The 16,587-nt window shown below is 52.0% G+C and overlaps 1 protein-coding gene across 24 annotated transcripts in view; it reads left to right on the top strand.

The window, feature by feature from the left end:
• Positions 1 to 16,587, top strand: part of SCRIB (scribble planar cell polarity protein) — a 97,540-nt gene that overhangs the window by 74,367 nt on the left and 6,586 nt on the right. For 11 of the 24 annotated variants that reach the window (XM_032119101.1, XM_032119102.1, XM_032119100.1 and 8 more), the window contains 12 exons: positions 329 to 454; positions 2,181 to 2,294; positions 3,539 to 3,586; positions 4,023 to 4,188; positions 5,996 to 6,161; positions 7,576 to 7,665; positions 8,035 to 8,223; positions 11,839 to 12,003; positions 12,729 to 12,868; positions 13,273 to 13,310; positions 14,207 to 14,281; positions 15,939 to 15,990. In XM_032119101.1, coding sequence (XP_031974992.1) covers positions 329 to 454; positions 2,181 to 2,294; positions 3,539 to 3,586; positions 4,023 to 4,188; positions 5,996 to 6,161; positions 7,576 to 7,665; positions 8,035 to 8,223; positions 11,839 to 12,003; positions 12,729 to 12,868; positions 13,273 to 13,310; positions 14,207 to 14,281; positions 15,939 to 15,990 — 1,369 coding nt within the window. Of the gene's footprint in view, positions 1 to 328; positions 455 to 2,180; positions 2,295 to 3,538; positions 3,587 to 4,022; positions 4,189 to 5,995; positions 6,162 to 7,575; positions 7,666 to 8,034; positions 8,224 to 11,838; positions 12,004 to 12,728; positions 12,869 to 13,272; positions 13,311 to 14,206; positions 14,282 to 15,938; positions 15,991 to 16,129; positions 16,164 to 16,587 lie in introns of all 24 variants that reach the window. The other 13 variants (XM_032119110.1, XM_032119106.1, XM_032119120.1 and 10 more) reach the window with 8 other exon arrangements.

Below are 16,587 nucleotides of genomic sequence, written 5' to 3'. Positions count from 1 at the left end.
ACTTACCATACCCTGCAAACCCTTGTAGCTGCTGCTGGTATGGCAGGTGCTTCCTTGTGTCCTGGCCTTCTCTGTAATCTACTGGTCCTGTGTAACCTTTCATTGGCTGAGTCTTTTTGGTGTTGGCTCCAAGAGCTCTCCCTGCCAGCAGCTGGAGCAGGCAGCACAGTGGAGGAAAGGAGCGGGAGTGCATGGATTAGCAATTTGTTTATTCACCTGCATGGCAGACACCGCACTGCCCTAACTGCTCATTTCTCTTCTCTCTTTCTCCCTCCTCTTCTCTTCCTCTGCCTTTCCCCATCCTGTCCTGGGGCATTGGCATGAGCAGACCAAGCCTGGCGTCATTCAGCCTCTCTCCCGCGTGCGACAAAGTGCTGCCTCACACAGTGCGGAGGAGGGGGACAGCCCCAACCCCTTCCAGCAGCCCGAGCCATGCTTCAGGATCCACAGCTCTGTAAGTGGCCTGGGGTTTCCTCCCTGAAAGCCGTGTGTCTGCCCTGGGTGGCTGTAGTGCCAGTGTTGTGGGGGCAGGACACCCTCCCAGAGGTGACTCTGTGCTTTGATGACCACGTGCCTGAGCTAAGGCTGGTGGTGTCCATGCACCAGTCTGGGCTCTCTGAGAAGGAGCCCACATTCCTCACAGGCAGAGCCAGGTCAGTGCATCCTGTTTATTTCTCTGGGCCTCCCCAGCTGCCCCATGGCTCCATGACCCTGTCCCAGGAGTCTGCGCTGCTGAAGCTTTTGTGGCCAAAATCCCCAGACCAGATACCAGTTTAGAGCCATATCTGTGAGGTGTTGAATTCTGTGGAGACATAAATCTTACAGAACCTTTGTTGATGTCTGGCACCTTGGAGCAAAAGCCAATACCATCCTGCCAATGGGTTTTATGGTTTGCAAAATGATTAGTTTTGAAAGGTTCATATTCCTGGGGCTGTTTGTTGATGGGAGAGAAATTTCGGGTATTTGGTCTTTGTCATGACAGAAGACATGTGTTCCTCCAATATAAAAGTGGAAGGAATAGTGGAAGGTGTCCCTGCCCACGGCAGGGGGGAAGGACTGGATGGGCTTTAAGTCCCTTCCCACACAAACCATCCTGGGTGAGATTCCATGAATCCAGCCCTTCTCTCCCTACTGGAGCTTGTACAATGTGATACCAAAAGAGACCTGGTTTGCAGGCAAACAGCTGTACGGGATCCATGGGATTGGACAAGGTTCACATTTTACAGTCTCTTCTGATCTCACTGTGCTGTCCTCCAGCCCATGCAGAAGGAGTATCATCAAACAGCATAATTTAGCCCTAGTGCAGGACTAAGAAGAACCAGAAAGGCCTGGAAATGGATTAGTGCAGCTGGAAGGTTGGAGGGGTGAACAGCTAAAGGGGGTTTACTTTCCAGCAGAAGGAAGGTTGTGGTGTCATTGCCCCCCACTCCTTACATTTCTGTGATGCTTTCAGCAGGTGACCCCAGTGCTGCTTCCCCCCAGACGTGGCAGGAAGGGTCACAGGGAATGTGGGTGAGGAAAGGACCAGCAAAGACAGACACAAGCAGTAGGAAGGTCCCCTCAGGGCTTGTCAGATGTTTCTCAGTAAGTTTAATTCTGCAAAGGGAAAATTTGAGATCAAAGGCAGATCTCCTCCAGATCACAGATCCCTGGATCAGATTGTGGAATCACATGGTGGTTTGGGTTGGGAGGGACCTTAAAGACAGGGACACCTTCCGCTAGAGGGAATCTTGTTCAGCCCTAGAGTCAGAGTCAATGTGTAGCTGTCCTGTTCTAGCCCAAAAAACCCTGATTCAGGTAGGCACTTGCTGGTTGAATTGGGTGGATATCCTCAAGGACTGGGACAGCAATGTGCCTTTGGCCAAAGGATCTGTCACAAGATTCTTATCAGCTCAGTGAAGACCTGTGCCACTCCTCCTTCACCATCCAGGCAATAGAATGGGGCTGTGATCCTTGTGCTGCTGTGTGTAGTCTGTGTGCAGTGCTCTGCTCCTCGTGTTCCTGCCCAAGGCTCAGGAGCAGCCTTCACAAGGCTTACACATTCCTTACATGTTCCCTAACATATTCCTTTCCATATTCCACTCATCAGGCTCTGCGGGCCAAGAGCTGGGCTGTGTTTCCCCCGTGTGGGTTTCTCCACCCCACCTGTGCTCACCTTTACCTCCTGTCTGTCCCTGTAGCAAAAACCATCGCCACCGTCGCCACCCTCCCCCGACGAGGTCCCCATCAATGTCAAGCAGGCCTACAAGACCTTCGCAGCCGTGCCCCTGTCCCACCCACTGCTCGGGACACAGGTAACTCGAGCTGCTGGGGGTAACATCAGCACAGGTGCGAGCTGCCAGAGGTGAGAAGGGAAGGAGGTGATGATTTGTTCCCTCCAAAAAAAGCTGCTGTAGAGGAGGGACATGTTGAGGTCCTGTGGAAGTTGGAGTCTGTTCATGATGCAGATGGGTCATCCTGGCAGAGTCCTGTCTGTATCAGGTCCTGGAAGCTCATGGAATCTCATGGCGTTGTTATTCTCCCCAGACATTGGGGTACTGATGTACAGCCATGCTGTTCTCATGCAAAGGAACTCTGAAATTCCAAGCAGGGCCAGTCTAAACCTGTGCTAAAATACTTTTGAATAGATTTTGATCTTCATTGTAACTCTTCCTTTTCCCCTCCACATAGTTGAATCATGGTACAGTCTGGGCTAGGTGAGGCCATGGAGGTCATTGCCTCAGTCCCCCATGCAAAATAGGGCAGCCTTGGGTGTAAGAACCATAGAATCCTGGAGCATCCTGAGTTGGAAGGAACCCACAAGGATCATCGAGTCCAGCTCAGGACACCCCCAGGAATCCCACCATGTGCCTGAGAGCATTGTTCAAATGCCTCCAAAGTTGTAGGAGGTTGCTCAAGCCAATCCACTCAAGTTCTGAATTGTGAATTAGTTTTTGGAGTATGTTTGGATAAAGCCAGAGGTCATCTCCTTGCTCTCTTTTTGTGGGTCCTTTCAGTTTGTCTAATTATAAAACTTTCTTCTTTTCCATAACTCATTTGCAGTTCTCAGTTTATTCCTATGGATTCCTGGTTCACAGATAGATTTTGTGGATCAGTTTCCTCCCCCTGTACTTCTACTCATCCAGTATTCTGTTACGCATCCCAGTTTATTACAGATTTCGTTCTTTCTGATGGCATCCCTGCTTCTTCAAAGTAAATTTTGGGCGGTTTTGTCTTTGATGTAAGCAAAGTGTGAGTGAACTCCCGCCAGCTCCTGTGAACCCCCTCCAGCTCTAGCTCAGCCCCTGCTCCTGTTTTGTGTGTGTTTTTCAGTTTCTGCCCTTTCAGAAGTTGTCACACCATGTTCTGTTTAACCCTCAATTTAACATAAATCCTCATTCCTGATCGTTGTTAAACCTTGTTAAATCTGTGCGAATTCTGGGACAGTTTCAGGAGCCTGTGTCATCTGGTCTGGCCTTGGGGACACATGGCTGGAGGATGGCTGGGGAGTGGCTGGAAACTTTCTTTTTAGAACATGCCTGTTTATTTCTGTTCTTAGGAATTGTCTGGTCAGAGCAGCACAGAAAACACCAAAATGGCCTTGGAGGTGAGCGCTGGGGCTGGAAGGAAGGTGGGAGTCATGGAGGCTGTGGATGAGGAGATGGGGTCACAGTGTGGGAGGGCTGGGGAGGAGGAGGAGAACAGTGTGGGGCAGGTGGCAGAGTAAGGGTTGGGGTGACATTGGGAGGGTGCCATGGCTGGGTGGCCTGTGGGCAGTGGGTGTGGCTGGGTGACCCATGGGCAGCCTGGGGTGGCTGGGTGATCCATGGGCAGTGGTGTGGCTGGGTGACCCGTGGGCAGTGGTGTGGCTGGGTGGCCTGTGGGCAGTGGGTGTGGCTGGGTGACCCGTGGGCAGTGGTGTGGCTGGGTGGCCTGTGGGCAGCCTGGAGTGGCTGGGTGGCTGGTGGGCAGTGGTATGCCTGGGTGACCCGTGGGCAGTGGTGTGCCTGGGTGGCCTGTGGGCAGCAGTGTGGCTCTTGCAGATGGCCACACACAGCCCTGGGGGACAGCACAGCCCTGAGCAAAGGTCCTTCCGTGAGAGGCAGAAGTATTTTGAGATTGAGGTGAAGCAGCAGCACCTGGACAAGCCTCCCAAGCGTGTGTCCTTGGTGGGGGAGGATGACCTGAAGAAAATGAAAGAGGAGGAAGGTACATAGGAATATGTGCACAGAAATTTGTCCTGTTAAGTGATTCCTTTCCTGTGGAAATGCAGCACTTCCAGAAGCCCATGGGTGGTTACTGTAAGGCCTGGGAATAATTTGAAGTAAGTGAATGTTGAAGAATTCTGTGAATGCTCCACTGATGCTTTCTGGGTTGGTGGAAGTGCTGTAGTTTCAGGGTGTCCTGTATCATGAAATCACAGAATGGTTTGGGTTGGAGGGACTTTAAAGCTCACTCAGTCCTACCTCCTGCCATGGGCAAGGCCACATTGCATTAGACCAGGTGGCTCCAAGCCCAATCCAGCCTGGCTTTGGACACTTCCAGGGATGGGGCAGCCACAGCTGCTCTGGGTACCCTGTGCCAGGACCCTCACAGGGAAGAATTTCTTCCCAACATCCCATCCAACCCTGCCCTCTGGCAGTGGGAAGCCATTCCCCCTTGTGCTGTCACTCCAGGCCCTTGTTCAAAGCCCCTCTCCAGGTCTCTTGGAGCCCCTGTAGGTACTGGAAGCCTGCAGTAAGTTCTCCCTGCAGCCTTCTCTTCTCCAGGCTGAACAATTCCAGCTCTCACAGCCTGTCTCCAGAGCAGAGGGGCTTCAGCCCTCGGAGTATTCCCATATCCCTCCTCTGCACTCTGCAGCAGCTCTATGTCTGCAGTTGGTAAACCCTTCAGTAACATTTTTAAAGCCACTGCAGACAGTGAGTCTGTGCCAGCTGCACCCTCACTCACGACTGGCAGCAGAGCTCTCAGACTCTCAGTGCTCACTGTGCTGCTTTAGGTTTGCAGTAGGAGATAAATTGCTGCTCTCGTTTTTGATGTAATTTCCTCCTGTTTGAGAGTTGTTTTAGGAGGTCATGAGGAACAATGTGAAGTGGAAAAAAGAGTTTTTACTGAACTCTCCAGCCCCTCCTCTCCAAATCGTACCTGGACCTGGCATGGTGCTGTCCCAGCTGTGGAACCTGGCATTTGCTCTGGTTAAATTTCATGCCATTAATGGTTGCCCAATGCTCCAGCCTGTCTGGATCCTCCTGCAAGGCCTCATGGCCCTTGAGAGAGTCACCAGCACCTCCCAGTTTGGCATCATCAGCAAAGTGTTACTGTTGCATTCAGCTCCCGCAGCCAGATAAAAGTATTAATAAAAATCTTGCCCAGAACTGGTCCCAGGCCTGAGCCCTGAGGAACAGCCCTGGGGACTGGTAACCTGCAGGACACCTGCCTCAGAGAGCCACCTGCTCTCTGTCTCCTCGTGTTCCTGACCCTCTCGTGACTTGTGTTCACCAGCGTAATGGTTCCCAGGGCCACTGCCATGTGTGGGACCCATCACCCCAGGCCTTGGTTCCTCCAGAAGACCAGTGGGGAGATGCAGACTCCCAGGGCTGTTCCCTCTGGGAAAAGGGCAGAAGAGACTGTACTCAGTTTCCAGTTTGAGAATGACAACACTGGGCATGAGGAGCTGCTGGAAATCTGCCCCTAGAGTGTCCAGGAATGGAAGTTTGGTGGATAAAGGAAGGAGGACTGAGGAAATGATGCAGTTTGTTTCATCTGAAGCATTAGTGGAAGTGTGGAGGAACAAAGGTGTCCATGGAGAGGGAATAGACTGAACCCAGCCCAGACTTGCAGGGATGAGGAGCATAAGGACCTGCCCAGAGGTCCCATCCTTGGGGGGTTCAGTGTAAGGACCTGCCCAGAGGTCCCATCCTTGGGGGGTTCAGTGTAAGGACCTGCCCAGAGGTCCCATCCTTGGGGGTTCAGCGAATGCTTTGTGGTGTCAGCTGGCTCCTGTCTCCCTTGGCAGCCCGCAAGCTGCAGCAGCAGCGAGCCCTTCTGCTGGAGGAGGAAGCCGAGGAGGATGAGGAGGTGAGGCAGGTGCCTGAGGCTGTGCAGTCCAGCATCATCATCGAGGGCGTCGAGTACAAGGTCGAGAGGCTGAACGGAAGGAGCATCCAGGCTCCAGCAGCTCGGTAAGACAGGAGCACAGGCAGCCCTGCACCACACACGTGTCAGAGGTGTCCCAGGAATTCTCAGGGAAGAGGGCTGGGCAAGATTTCTTCTTCAGCATAGAAAAGGCCAAGTTTTCCAGCTCGCTCTTGTCAGGGAGCAGCTCCGTCAGCTGTGCCCAAGGATATGTGGAGAGGTTGATTTTTACAGAGAGATGATTCAAGATAAGCTGAATGATAAAGTGATGCTAAAACAGGTTTGGAGTTTTTTTAGGCTTTTGTTTCCCTGTTCTCTGGAACTTGGCCTCCAGGTTACCTTGATGGTTTTTTTTCTAATTCTTGGGTGTAGAACTGAGAAAAGAATGAGAAAAGGGTTCTCAAAGGCTACAGGTAAATGAATAATGCACTGGAGTGAAGCTGAAGCTGTCCTTATCTGTCTTTGAAATCTTTGGGACAGACATTCTCCTCTCCACAAAAACTTTTCAGTCACAGTGGCAAAAAACACCCTGGCATGTGGAATCTCATTTCTCTCTGTTTTTCTGGCCAGTCTCAGTTGAAGAACTTCTCACATAATGATGCCCTGAGACTTTCCTTGCCCCTTCTGTGCTGAGGCAGCTCCAAGGAGGAAAGCACTCAAATGCAGCTCCTTGATTCTCTGGGAAGTCCCACTTTTCCTTCCTGTTTTTATACTGAAACACGGGATGCTGAAGAACAGGAAGGTTGGATCTATCAGATGACTTTTAGTGTCTTATTATTTACACTTGAATGCAGGGGAGGCAGTGGAAGAGACTGAAGTTGTGTTTCTTGAAATATTTCTCATGCTGGAAGATAAACTGAAATTTAATTAAAATGAACTTGAGCAGTAAAAATCAGGGCTGAGTGTCACTATAAACCAAACACCCCCAGCTCTCCCAGCCAGGTTCTAGCCCTCAGAGCAGCTCCATGGCCCATCTCATGGAAGAACTTGTAATGATCAAATTAATCTGTTAATAAAGGTATAAAATCAGGATCAGGTGACTAGTGTTTCCAAGGCGAATCTTTCTTGGGCTCCTCTGTTTGCAATTCCTTTGTGCCACATCTAACAAACCCAAGTGTGAGATCCAAGTTCCCGGGACTGAAGGGTAAGATCTGGAGGAAAAGAAAGCCCAGCAAATATTTTTATTAGAAAAACTGAGGAAAAACTTCTGTCTGTGTGTGTGTGTGTGTGTTAGTGGCTGGCTGACCTCCTGCTGCAGGAAATGGGCTCTGATACCAATATGGACATTTAGGAGATCCCCACGGGAATGCTCACAGCAATGGTGGACGAGCTGCTGAGCAAAGCCATGGACGGGTGTGACTTCACCCTGAACCTGTTGTTGCTTTCTGGGGGTGGACCTGTCCCACCCTTCGTTGGGTGTGCAGCCTGTGGTGCTGCAGCTCAGAGGGGTTTTTTCTCCAGGCCCTTGGAGCACGGTGAGAACAGCAGCTCACAGAGGAATTCCCTGGAAGAGGGGATCAAGTCTGAGCAGAGAACCAACTCCATGTCAGGGTGAGTGGGGCAGCTGGGGCAGGGGCTGGATAAGTATCTCCTTTTGTAGCAGCCAGGGGCTGCAAAGGAAGGATTTGGTGGAGGAAGACCCAACTTCCTAGAATCCCTGGATGGGTTGGGTTGGAGAGACCTTCAAGACGATCTGGTTTCACCCCCCTGCCGTTCAGGGGTTGCTCCAAGGACAGTCAGTCCAAGCCCCGTCCAGCCAGAAACTCCTTACAAGAAACTTGCCTGTGTTCTGTGTCCTCCCACACGCCACGGCAGCCTGTGGATGTGGCACTGAGCAGGCGATTGGAGCTGCCACTCCCAGGCAAGGGAGCTGTGGTGGCCACAGGCAGCCTCCCTGTCACCGCTTCTCTCTCTGCCCAGGCTGAGCCCGTCGCTCGTGGGCATGGCGGATCCCGGGGCCCCAGTGCGGACGGCCAAGGCTGAGCGGCGGCACCAGGAGCGGCTGCGGATGCAGAGCCCAGAGCTGCTGAGCGGGCAGGAGAAGGAGCTGTCTCCAGCAGAACGCCGGGCTCTGGAGGCAGAGAAACGGGCCATGTGGAGGGCAGCACGGTGAGCCAGAGCTTCACTGCTCCTGTGCTGGGCCAGAGCAGGGGAGCTGCTGTGTGTCTGGGGCCTAAAGGGAATAAAACCAGGGAATAAGGGACCCCTTCAAAGGCAGATGTTGAGGGAGGTTATGTAGGATCTGTTCAAGCAGTGCAAAGCACTGGTGGCTTGGCTGAGCTTGTCCACTTCTGTCAGCACCCAGGGGAGAGGGCAGCCAGCTTCCCACAATGCCTGCATGGCCATGGACATGGGGAGTTCATGATGAACACTGCCACAGCTATGTGTTGTGGTGGGTGTGTTCCTTCCCTCAGCCTTCTTCCTAACCCATGTAAAATGGTGTTATTGAAGCTGCAAGGTCACATACCCAAAACAAAAAATGGAATTTCGTATTTCCAGTGTTGCTGGGCTGGAAATTGTGCTGCAGCCAAGACACTGACAGGATGAGGCCATTCTTACCCACATGAGCTGTTTCATCAGCTATGAAAGAGTGACTAAAAATTGTTCTGGAAGAAAGAAGTCTTCCTAACTCAGAACTTAAGACTTGAAGCTAGTCCAGGCATTTACTGTGTCATAGAATTCCTTCCAAAAACTAGTCAGGCTGCTCCTATAACTAATGATAGTTTTTCTTCTCCTGATATTCCTGTAGGAGACATTCAAAGGACAGTCTGAACTGTCTCTTTGGGGGTTTGGATGAGGCTTGGAGAGGAACAGGGTTTTAGATAAGACTGGAGGGATTACTGTGAAGTGTGATTCCACTTAGCAATTCCAGTGTTTGTACTTGACATGGATGATCATGTTGCTGTTGCTCCTGGGGAGGCTCCGAGAATGGAGAAGTGCAAAGCGGATCCTCAGTGAGAGCTGGACTGATGTTCTGGGGCTTTGAGCAAATTTTCTCTGAGATTAGCATCTCACATCTCACCAGGATGGTTTGGGTGAGAAGGAGCCATCACAAACATCCAGTTCCACTCCATGCCATGGGCAGGGATACCTTCCACTAGACCAGGCTGCTCCAAGCCCTGTCCAACCTGGCCTTGAACACATCCAGAGATGGGGCAGACACAGCTTCTCTGGGCACCCTGTGCCAGGGCTTCACCACCCTCACAGGGAAGAATTTCTTCCCAAGATCCTCTCTAACCCTGCTGTCTGGCAGTGGGAAGCCATTCCCCTTGGTGCTGTCACTCCAGGCCTTTGTCCAAAGTCTCCCTCCAGCTGTCTTGGAGCCTCTTTAGGGACTGCCTTGCCCTGCCATGTCCTTCCTTATGAGGTTGGAGAGACCACCGAGTTCCTTGTGCTGCAGGTGCTCAGAGGGCTGTAATCACACATCTCTGTCTCAGGAAAAGCTGTCAGTGTGAACTAGAGCCAAAACCAGCCATCAGTGTGACCCTGTGCGAGCACCACAGTGTCAGACATCCTGCACAAACTTATTCTTGGTCTTCAGACCTCCTGCCAGGCCTCTCCTGGAAATCCACATCACTGTGCTTGGAGAGGGGGAGTGCCCAATCTGCCATCCCTTCCCAGTGAGACATGCAAGGGTTTCACTCCCTTGTGCCTCTACTTCCCAGGTTCATTCCTCACATGATGGGGAAGGCTTTCTGAGATCTGTCAGCTCTGATCCATGCCTAGGCATGACTGTATCCAAGGAATGCTGTAATAGAAGCTTTGTTTAAGGTGGGTGTCAAAAGGAGAAACAGGATGTTGTCCATGCAGAGTTTTGGAAGCAGAGTCCATGCAGGGACATACATCGCTGATGTCCCAGGTGTGCAGCTCCAGTCTTAGGACTTTGCTCTTCCAGGAGCTTGGCATTGCCAGCAGATAAACCTGAAAAATGCTGGGAGGGGAGAGGATGGTTTTAGGTGATGTGATGGTATGGTTTGCTCCTGTAATGTTACTGTTTATCTGCCCATGGTCTTGGGCCAGCTAGGATGTGGCTGGAGTTGCTCAGGGCACAGTAAGTTTCACATGACACTGTAGGAGGGTTAGTGAGTGTGGAGCACCATGGGTTTGTCCACTGTGGGCAGAAGAGAGACCTCTCATCCCAAACCTTCAGTCTCTTTTTGTCCATGGCAAATGAGGTTAGCAAAAGAAGAGTCTTCCCAAGGAGGGAATACCTGTCAAGGAGAAGCTGCTTGAGCTGTCAGATCCAGCCTTTCTGGGTTTAAGTTTGGCAGACCAGGGCTTCAGTTCCACTTTGTTTCCAGTGCCGAGGCACAGCTTTTTGTGCAGTTCTTGGAGAAGTGCCTGGCTGATGCTTTGGGCTGGAATCAGTCACCCTAATGTGCTCCTTTTTGTAAGACAATTCCCTGCTGCCACAGATCTCCCAGGAGGATCCAGTGGTCTCAAGGTCTCTCCTCACTAGCTCTGGAATGGGCACAATGATGTGATCAGGTTCTGTCTCCAGAGGCCCCTGTGCTGCAGGGGAAATTCTGCACTGTCCCACACACAGAGCTCAGCCCCACTAACCCATGTTCTCTCCAAGTACCACTGGGTTTGTTCCTCCCTTTCTAATCTCCTGTCTTCTGCTTCTTTCCAGTTCTTTGCTCTGTGCTGTCACTCGTGACCCCATCAGTTTGCACGTACTTGGGCTTTCCTTGTTCTCCCTGTGTCATCAGTGCTCTGCCAGGATGTGTGATGCCCCTCCTTCCCCCCCTGGCACCCCGCAGACACACACAGAGCCCCATGTTACACATGTGTTCTGGGCATACACAGCCTGGCACAGAGTCATGAAATCATGGAATAGATGGGTTGGAAGGGACCTTAGAGCTTGTCTGGTTCCACCCCCTGCCACAGGCAAGGACACCCGCCACTATCCCAGGTTGCCTTGGACACTTCCAAGGATGGGGCAGCCACAGCTTTCCTGGACAGCCTGTGCCAGAGCCTCACCATCCTCACAGGGAAGGGTTTAATATCGGTATTTCATCTAACTCTGCCCTCTAACTCTGCCATTCCCCCTTGTCTGGCACTCGAGGCCCTTGCACCGTGGAAGAGGGAGGTTCAGAGCCACTGGTGCACACTGAGGGGCAGGTGCCTGGCCAGGCCTGTGGGCATTTGGGCAGTTATCCTCCCACACACATGCTGGTTTAGGGACATGCTCACCCTCAGTTACATCTGTGCCAGGACAAAAACTGTGTGTCATGCTTGGCCATTTTGTTCCCCTTTTCCCATGGTCCAGCAGAGGTGCATGTAACACATGACCAGTGTACACTGAGAGCCTGTCCCATGTGTGGCACACACCCACCCATGCCCCACACCCCTCAGGCTGACTCACACTCACACTCTTTACCTTTCCCTTGGGTCTGAAGTTGTTCTTGGTCCCTTCCCAGCACAGGGGGAAGGCAGCTGTGGATGTGGAGGCTCTGAGGCTGATGCTCCTGGGCACAATCCCAGATTGCCTCCAGGGGTTTTTGCTGCCTCAGCAGTGGCCAGCGTTGGGCAGGATCAGATCTGGGACCCAGTTTAGCCAAGGCTGCCCCTGTGTCAGACCCATATTTCCCTTCACCAGGGTATGTTCCTGTATCTGTTTCTTTCTTTTCCTGTGCTTGTCTGCTGCAATGTTCATCACCATCATCTCTTCCTCTTCCTCCTCCTCCTTCTCTTCTTCCTTTTCCTGCTCCTCCTCCTCAGATCCTCAGCTCTTGAAGACAGTATTAAACAGTACGAGCAGGATCTGGCCAGGAAGCTGTACCAGTCCCGGCAGTGGGCACCTGCTCCTGGGGCCAGGCCAGCTCAGATGTCTAGCCCAGTGCAGAGTCACGCCTCAAGAATCCCTGGGTCAGGAGGCCAATCCAGGTGTGCACAGCCCCCTCCCCACAGCTGCATGCTCCTGTCTGTGTCCCTGTGCCCCACTGGGGCCTCCTGGGGCAGGAGGACGTGGGAGTGGTCCCTGGTGTCCATTGCCCAGAGAACAAGGGGGGATGCTGGGGCTGTCTGATGGGGAGAAAGGAACAGATGTCTCTGAGGGCTGGGCCCACTTTTCCACAGCTATTTCACAGAATCCCAGAGTGGGGTTGAAGGCACCTTAAAGATCATCTTGTTCCACACCCCTGCCATGGGCAGGGACACCTTCCACTAGACCATGTTGCTCAGGGTCCCATCCAGCCTGGCCTTTCATGATCTCCTGATGGCTGAGGAGGATTAAGGTGCAACACACTGAGCACAGAAGAGATTAAAGCCCCCAAGGACTGATCCTGCTCATGTGATCCTTGCAGTTCTGTCCCCAGCTTGGGTCACTGTCCTGTTGTGTGGCACCTCTGGGACTGCCCACAGCTGCTTAGTGTGTTGATCCATAGCTTCAGGCTCTGTCTGTTTGGCACATGTGATGACGTGTGTTTTGGGATGGCAGCTAACCCAGCTGTCCTCCTGCCTGCCTTGGGGACCCTTGGGGGCTTTGTTCCACCCATCTGCGCTCAGCCTGTGGGCTCTGGCACTGCACTGCTGCACACAGATGGCACATGTCCCCTCACCAACGGGGCAGTAACTGATGGCTTTTTCTCCCGACCCCATTCCTGAGACAGGATGAAATCACTGGAACAGGATGCTCTTAAAGCCCAAATGGTTATTGCCAAGTCCAAGGAGGGGAAGAAACGCAGCACGCTGGAGCAGCTGGCAGAGTCACCATCGCCCGCTCCGACGCCATCTCCAACGCCGCTGGAAGGTACTGAACGGCTGCTGCTGCGTCCAGGGGAAATGGGCAGTGCTCTTTGAACTTAACCTACTCAGAAGCAGAGCTGTGGGGAGCAATTCCCTCCTTCAACCTGGCTGGAAGGTCCTTGGGGGCATGTGGCATCTCTCAGCAGGGGCATGGGCCTCAGCTGTAGAACATGTGATGTAGAACACATGAGGTAGAGGTGAGGTTCCAGGGAGCCAGGGTGGAAACACAATCAGCATCCTGATTTTCCGAAAAAGCAGTAATGAGGTGTTTGTTGGGGTGGCAGAAGGCAGGGTCTGCCCTCAGCTTGGTGTCACCACACTGAAATGCTGCTGAGTGGAAGGAACTGTTTCAGGGGGTGAATGTCACACTGCCGGTCACTAACTGTGCTCTTCTGTCACCTCTTGCAGATTGCAGCCCCAGGAACGTCACTTCCCCAGGAAGGCTGGTATGATTCTCTCCTCCTTGCTTTTTTCACCTTTCCTAAATCCTGGGATTCCCTGGTTACTTGGCCGTGCCTGGGAGCTGTGGTTTCCCACTTAATCCTTGAGCCAGGCCTGGCTGCATGGTGCAGGGAATGGTGAGAGGGTCAGTGGATGGAACTTGGCCAAACTCCTGGCTAGAGGCACCCCCTTTTATTGCAGCTCCCATATGACATCTGCTTTCTGTTTCCCTATTTTATTATGTTGTCCTTTCCTTGGTTCTTCACCTCCTTGTTCAGAAAGTTTTTCACCATGCTCAGAGGGCCTTTGCCTGGGTTCTGAAGGCCTTTGCCTGGGTTCTGAAAGCCTTTCACTTCACTTCAGGGACTTTGGCCCTGTGTTTCCTCAATAGCACAAAACAGACCTTCAGCTGCAACCAGCTTTTTCCTTTTCCTAACCCTGAGTAAATGCCATGGGACATCGTTGCACAGAACTGTAAAAATTGGTGAGACCAGACCAGGGAAAGCAGGGAGGGAGCAGCTGCATAGAGGAAACCACACCATAATGCAGCTCTGGATTGAAATTCTGACTGTGCTCCAGCTATCAGGAATCTTGCCATGAATTTCCCCCCAAAAACAAGTTTCCTACCTGACTTGGTGTGCATTAGCATTTCACTGAAGCACATGATGTTTCCTCTATGACTCAAAACCCCTGTCCTGACACCAGAAGAGCTCCAAAGGCAGTGTCCCAGGGATGTCCCATGTGCCAGGCTCTGTCCAGGCACTGCTGCCTCTCCCTGAGGATGTCCCTCTGCTTCTGCTGTGATCTCTGCTCAGATTGCTCAGCTTGCTGCTGCTTCTCCATCCATTTCTCTCCCCTCACTTTCTCTTTTCTGTTTCTTCCCTTCTGCTGTCCCTTCTAGTCAATGTCTGAAAAGAAGTTTGACTACCGGGAATTTGCTGCTATTCCTTCCTCCAAACCTGTTTACGAAATCCAGGTATAAACTGCATGCTGAGCCACCTTTAGATAGGTCAGGACTTCGTTTGGTGGAAGAGCTGAGGCTGAGAGATTTGGGGAACCCCTTTGCAGAGGCCTTGCCTGTGTAGGGGCAGTGACACTTGCTGAAAACTGAGGGCTTATTGGAGGCTTCAGCCAAGTGGAATTAGGAAAAACGTTGGTCCAGATGGTTTTAAAATGAATGACAAAAGCTTTGCAGATATAAAACAACTTCATCTTCACTGGAATGGCTCCTGAAATATTTTTAAGTGAAAGATGAGAACTAAAAGGGAAGAAAAAGTTACAGAAATGATGGCTAGAAAATGCAAAATTGGAGCAGATGTGAACTTCCAGCTGGGATGTGTCTGGTGTCCTGCCTGAGGAGCAGCTGGGGTGCCAGTTCTCAAGCTGTAGTTCTGCTGTCAGTGAGCTGTGGAGTAAACACCCGGTTCTGAGGGTGAATGCCATGGTGAGGTGCTTCTTCCTGAAATGGCCTATTTTAAGCTGCTTTGTCATGGAATCCCAGCTCTGGAAGTGATCCTGACCCCTATCCCCTGCTCTGGGGCCACTGGAACCAATCTTCTAGGGCTGGGAGCTGTAACTGCCTGGGTCAGTCAGCCACTGATGGCATTCATGACAGCTGATGTGAGCAGGTACCCTGTGTCTAAACGGTTTCAGGTGGGTTTTTTTAGTTCTAAATACAGACCATGAAGCATATACCTGTGCATGGAGAGCCAGGAAGCACTGCCACATTGGGCTTCACCTTACTGTGGGGACACAAAGGTCCTGGCCCAAGGTGTGTCATTCCAAAGGCAAGCTGGCTGTGGCAGAGCTGTGGTTTGAGAATTCTCAGGCAGTTTTACATTATTTGATGTCTGTTCTTCACTGACACCTGTCCCTTGTGGTACTGCTCTGCCCTTGAAAGTCATTCATCGTTTTCTTGAAGTGCCTTCCTTTGGGATGTGCCCCTCTCCAGGTTCTGTTCCAGGCAAGTTGGGGGACTGGCTGCTTGAGCCCCGTGGCAGCTCCAGACCACCCAAATTTCCCCAGGTGCAGTACTGGGTCTTTGCATACAGCTGAGAAGGTGCCTCCAAAGGAGGCTGCACCCCAAATCCTCAGGCAATGTCTGTGGGCTTCTCTCAACAGTGCAATAGTTCATAGAATCCTGGGATGTTCTGGGTTTGCAGGGACCTTAAAGCTCATCTCATTCCACCCCCTGCCATGGGCAGGGACACCTTCCCCTGTCCCAGGTTGCTCCAAGCCCTATCCAACATGGCCTTGGACACTTCCAGGGATGGGGCAGCCACAGCTTCCCTGGGCACTCTGTGCCAGGGCCTCACCACTCATAGGGAAAGATTTCTCTCTCATATCCAATATAAATCTCCCCTCTTCCAGCTTAAAGCCTTTTTCTTCACTCTTTTACACTTTCTGCCTTTTGTGTTACTTCCTCTCCTTCCTACACACAGGTCAGGCAGTGGATGCTTGACTCAAGCATGAGGGATTGGTACTGGAGTCTCTGCGGCCGTGTCCCAGCTGTGGCAATGCCAGTGCCTGTGAGGGCAGCAGGTTCTCTGTAGGGTGTTGGAAGGCTGGAGGTGGGGAATTACTGGGCACAAGTGTTACAGGTGTGGATGATCACATTTGCTGTTCTCTTCCAGTCGCCTGATGCAGCTGATGACCTCAGATACGTCGATGACCGAAATAACTCAGGTAAGCCCAGGCCAAAGGAGTCATCGCTGTATCACTCGCTCCCTGATGTGGTTCTGGAGGGTTCTCCTTTGCTTGTGGAACCACCCTGAGGACTTCACCTTCTGTTGCTTGAAGCAATGTCATGTTTTGTCTGTTCTAGAATGAAAACTCCGTGCTCACCACGTTCATTTTGGGTAGGATATTTGCATTGTGCTTCAGTGATGACTAATTTTCCCAGTGTGGTGTGTTACAAGCATGCCTGGTTTTCTCCAGTTTTGTGTCCTGGAGTAGAGTGGTAGCAGGATGTGGCAGGGAAGTTTCGGCCTCTGTCACCTGCTGCAGGTGCATGATGTCCATCATTCAGGGGCTGTCTTGTGCCTCTTTTGCTGGAAAAGGGAATCATGCAGGTAAATTCATCCTGGTGCAGACTTGGAGCAGTTGGTGCTCCAGTACCCGGATGGCTCTGACTTACACTCGTGGATCTGTGGACATGGTCAGTTCAATCAGCAGGAATTAAAGGTCTGCAGCTGGATCTCCAGGCTGTCCAGCTGGGTGTGTCTGCCTGTCCCCAGCTGTAACAGACAGGTGAGACTCTCACCCAGTTCATTCCAGTGGCTG

The sequence above is a fragment of the Corvus moneduloides genome, chromosome 10 (genome assembly GCF_009650955.1).
Source record: "Corvus moneduloides isolate bCorMon1 chromosome 10, bCorMon1.pri, whole genome shotgun sequence".
In the NCBI taxonomy this organism is placed as follows: domain Eukaryota; kingdom Metazoa; phylum Chordata; class Aves; order Passeriformes; family Corvidae; genus Corvus; species Corvus moneduloides.
This window is presented reverse-complemented; position numbering and strand designations above follow the sequence as displayed.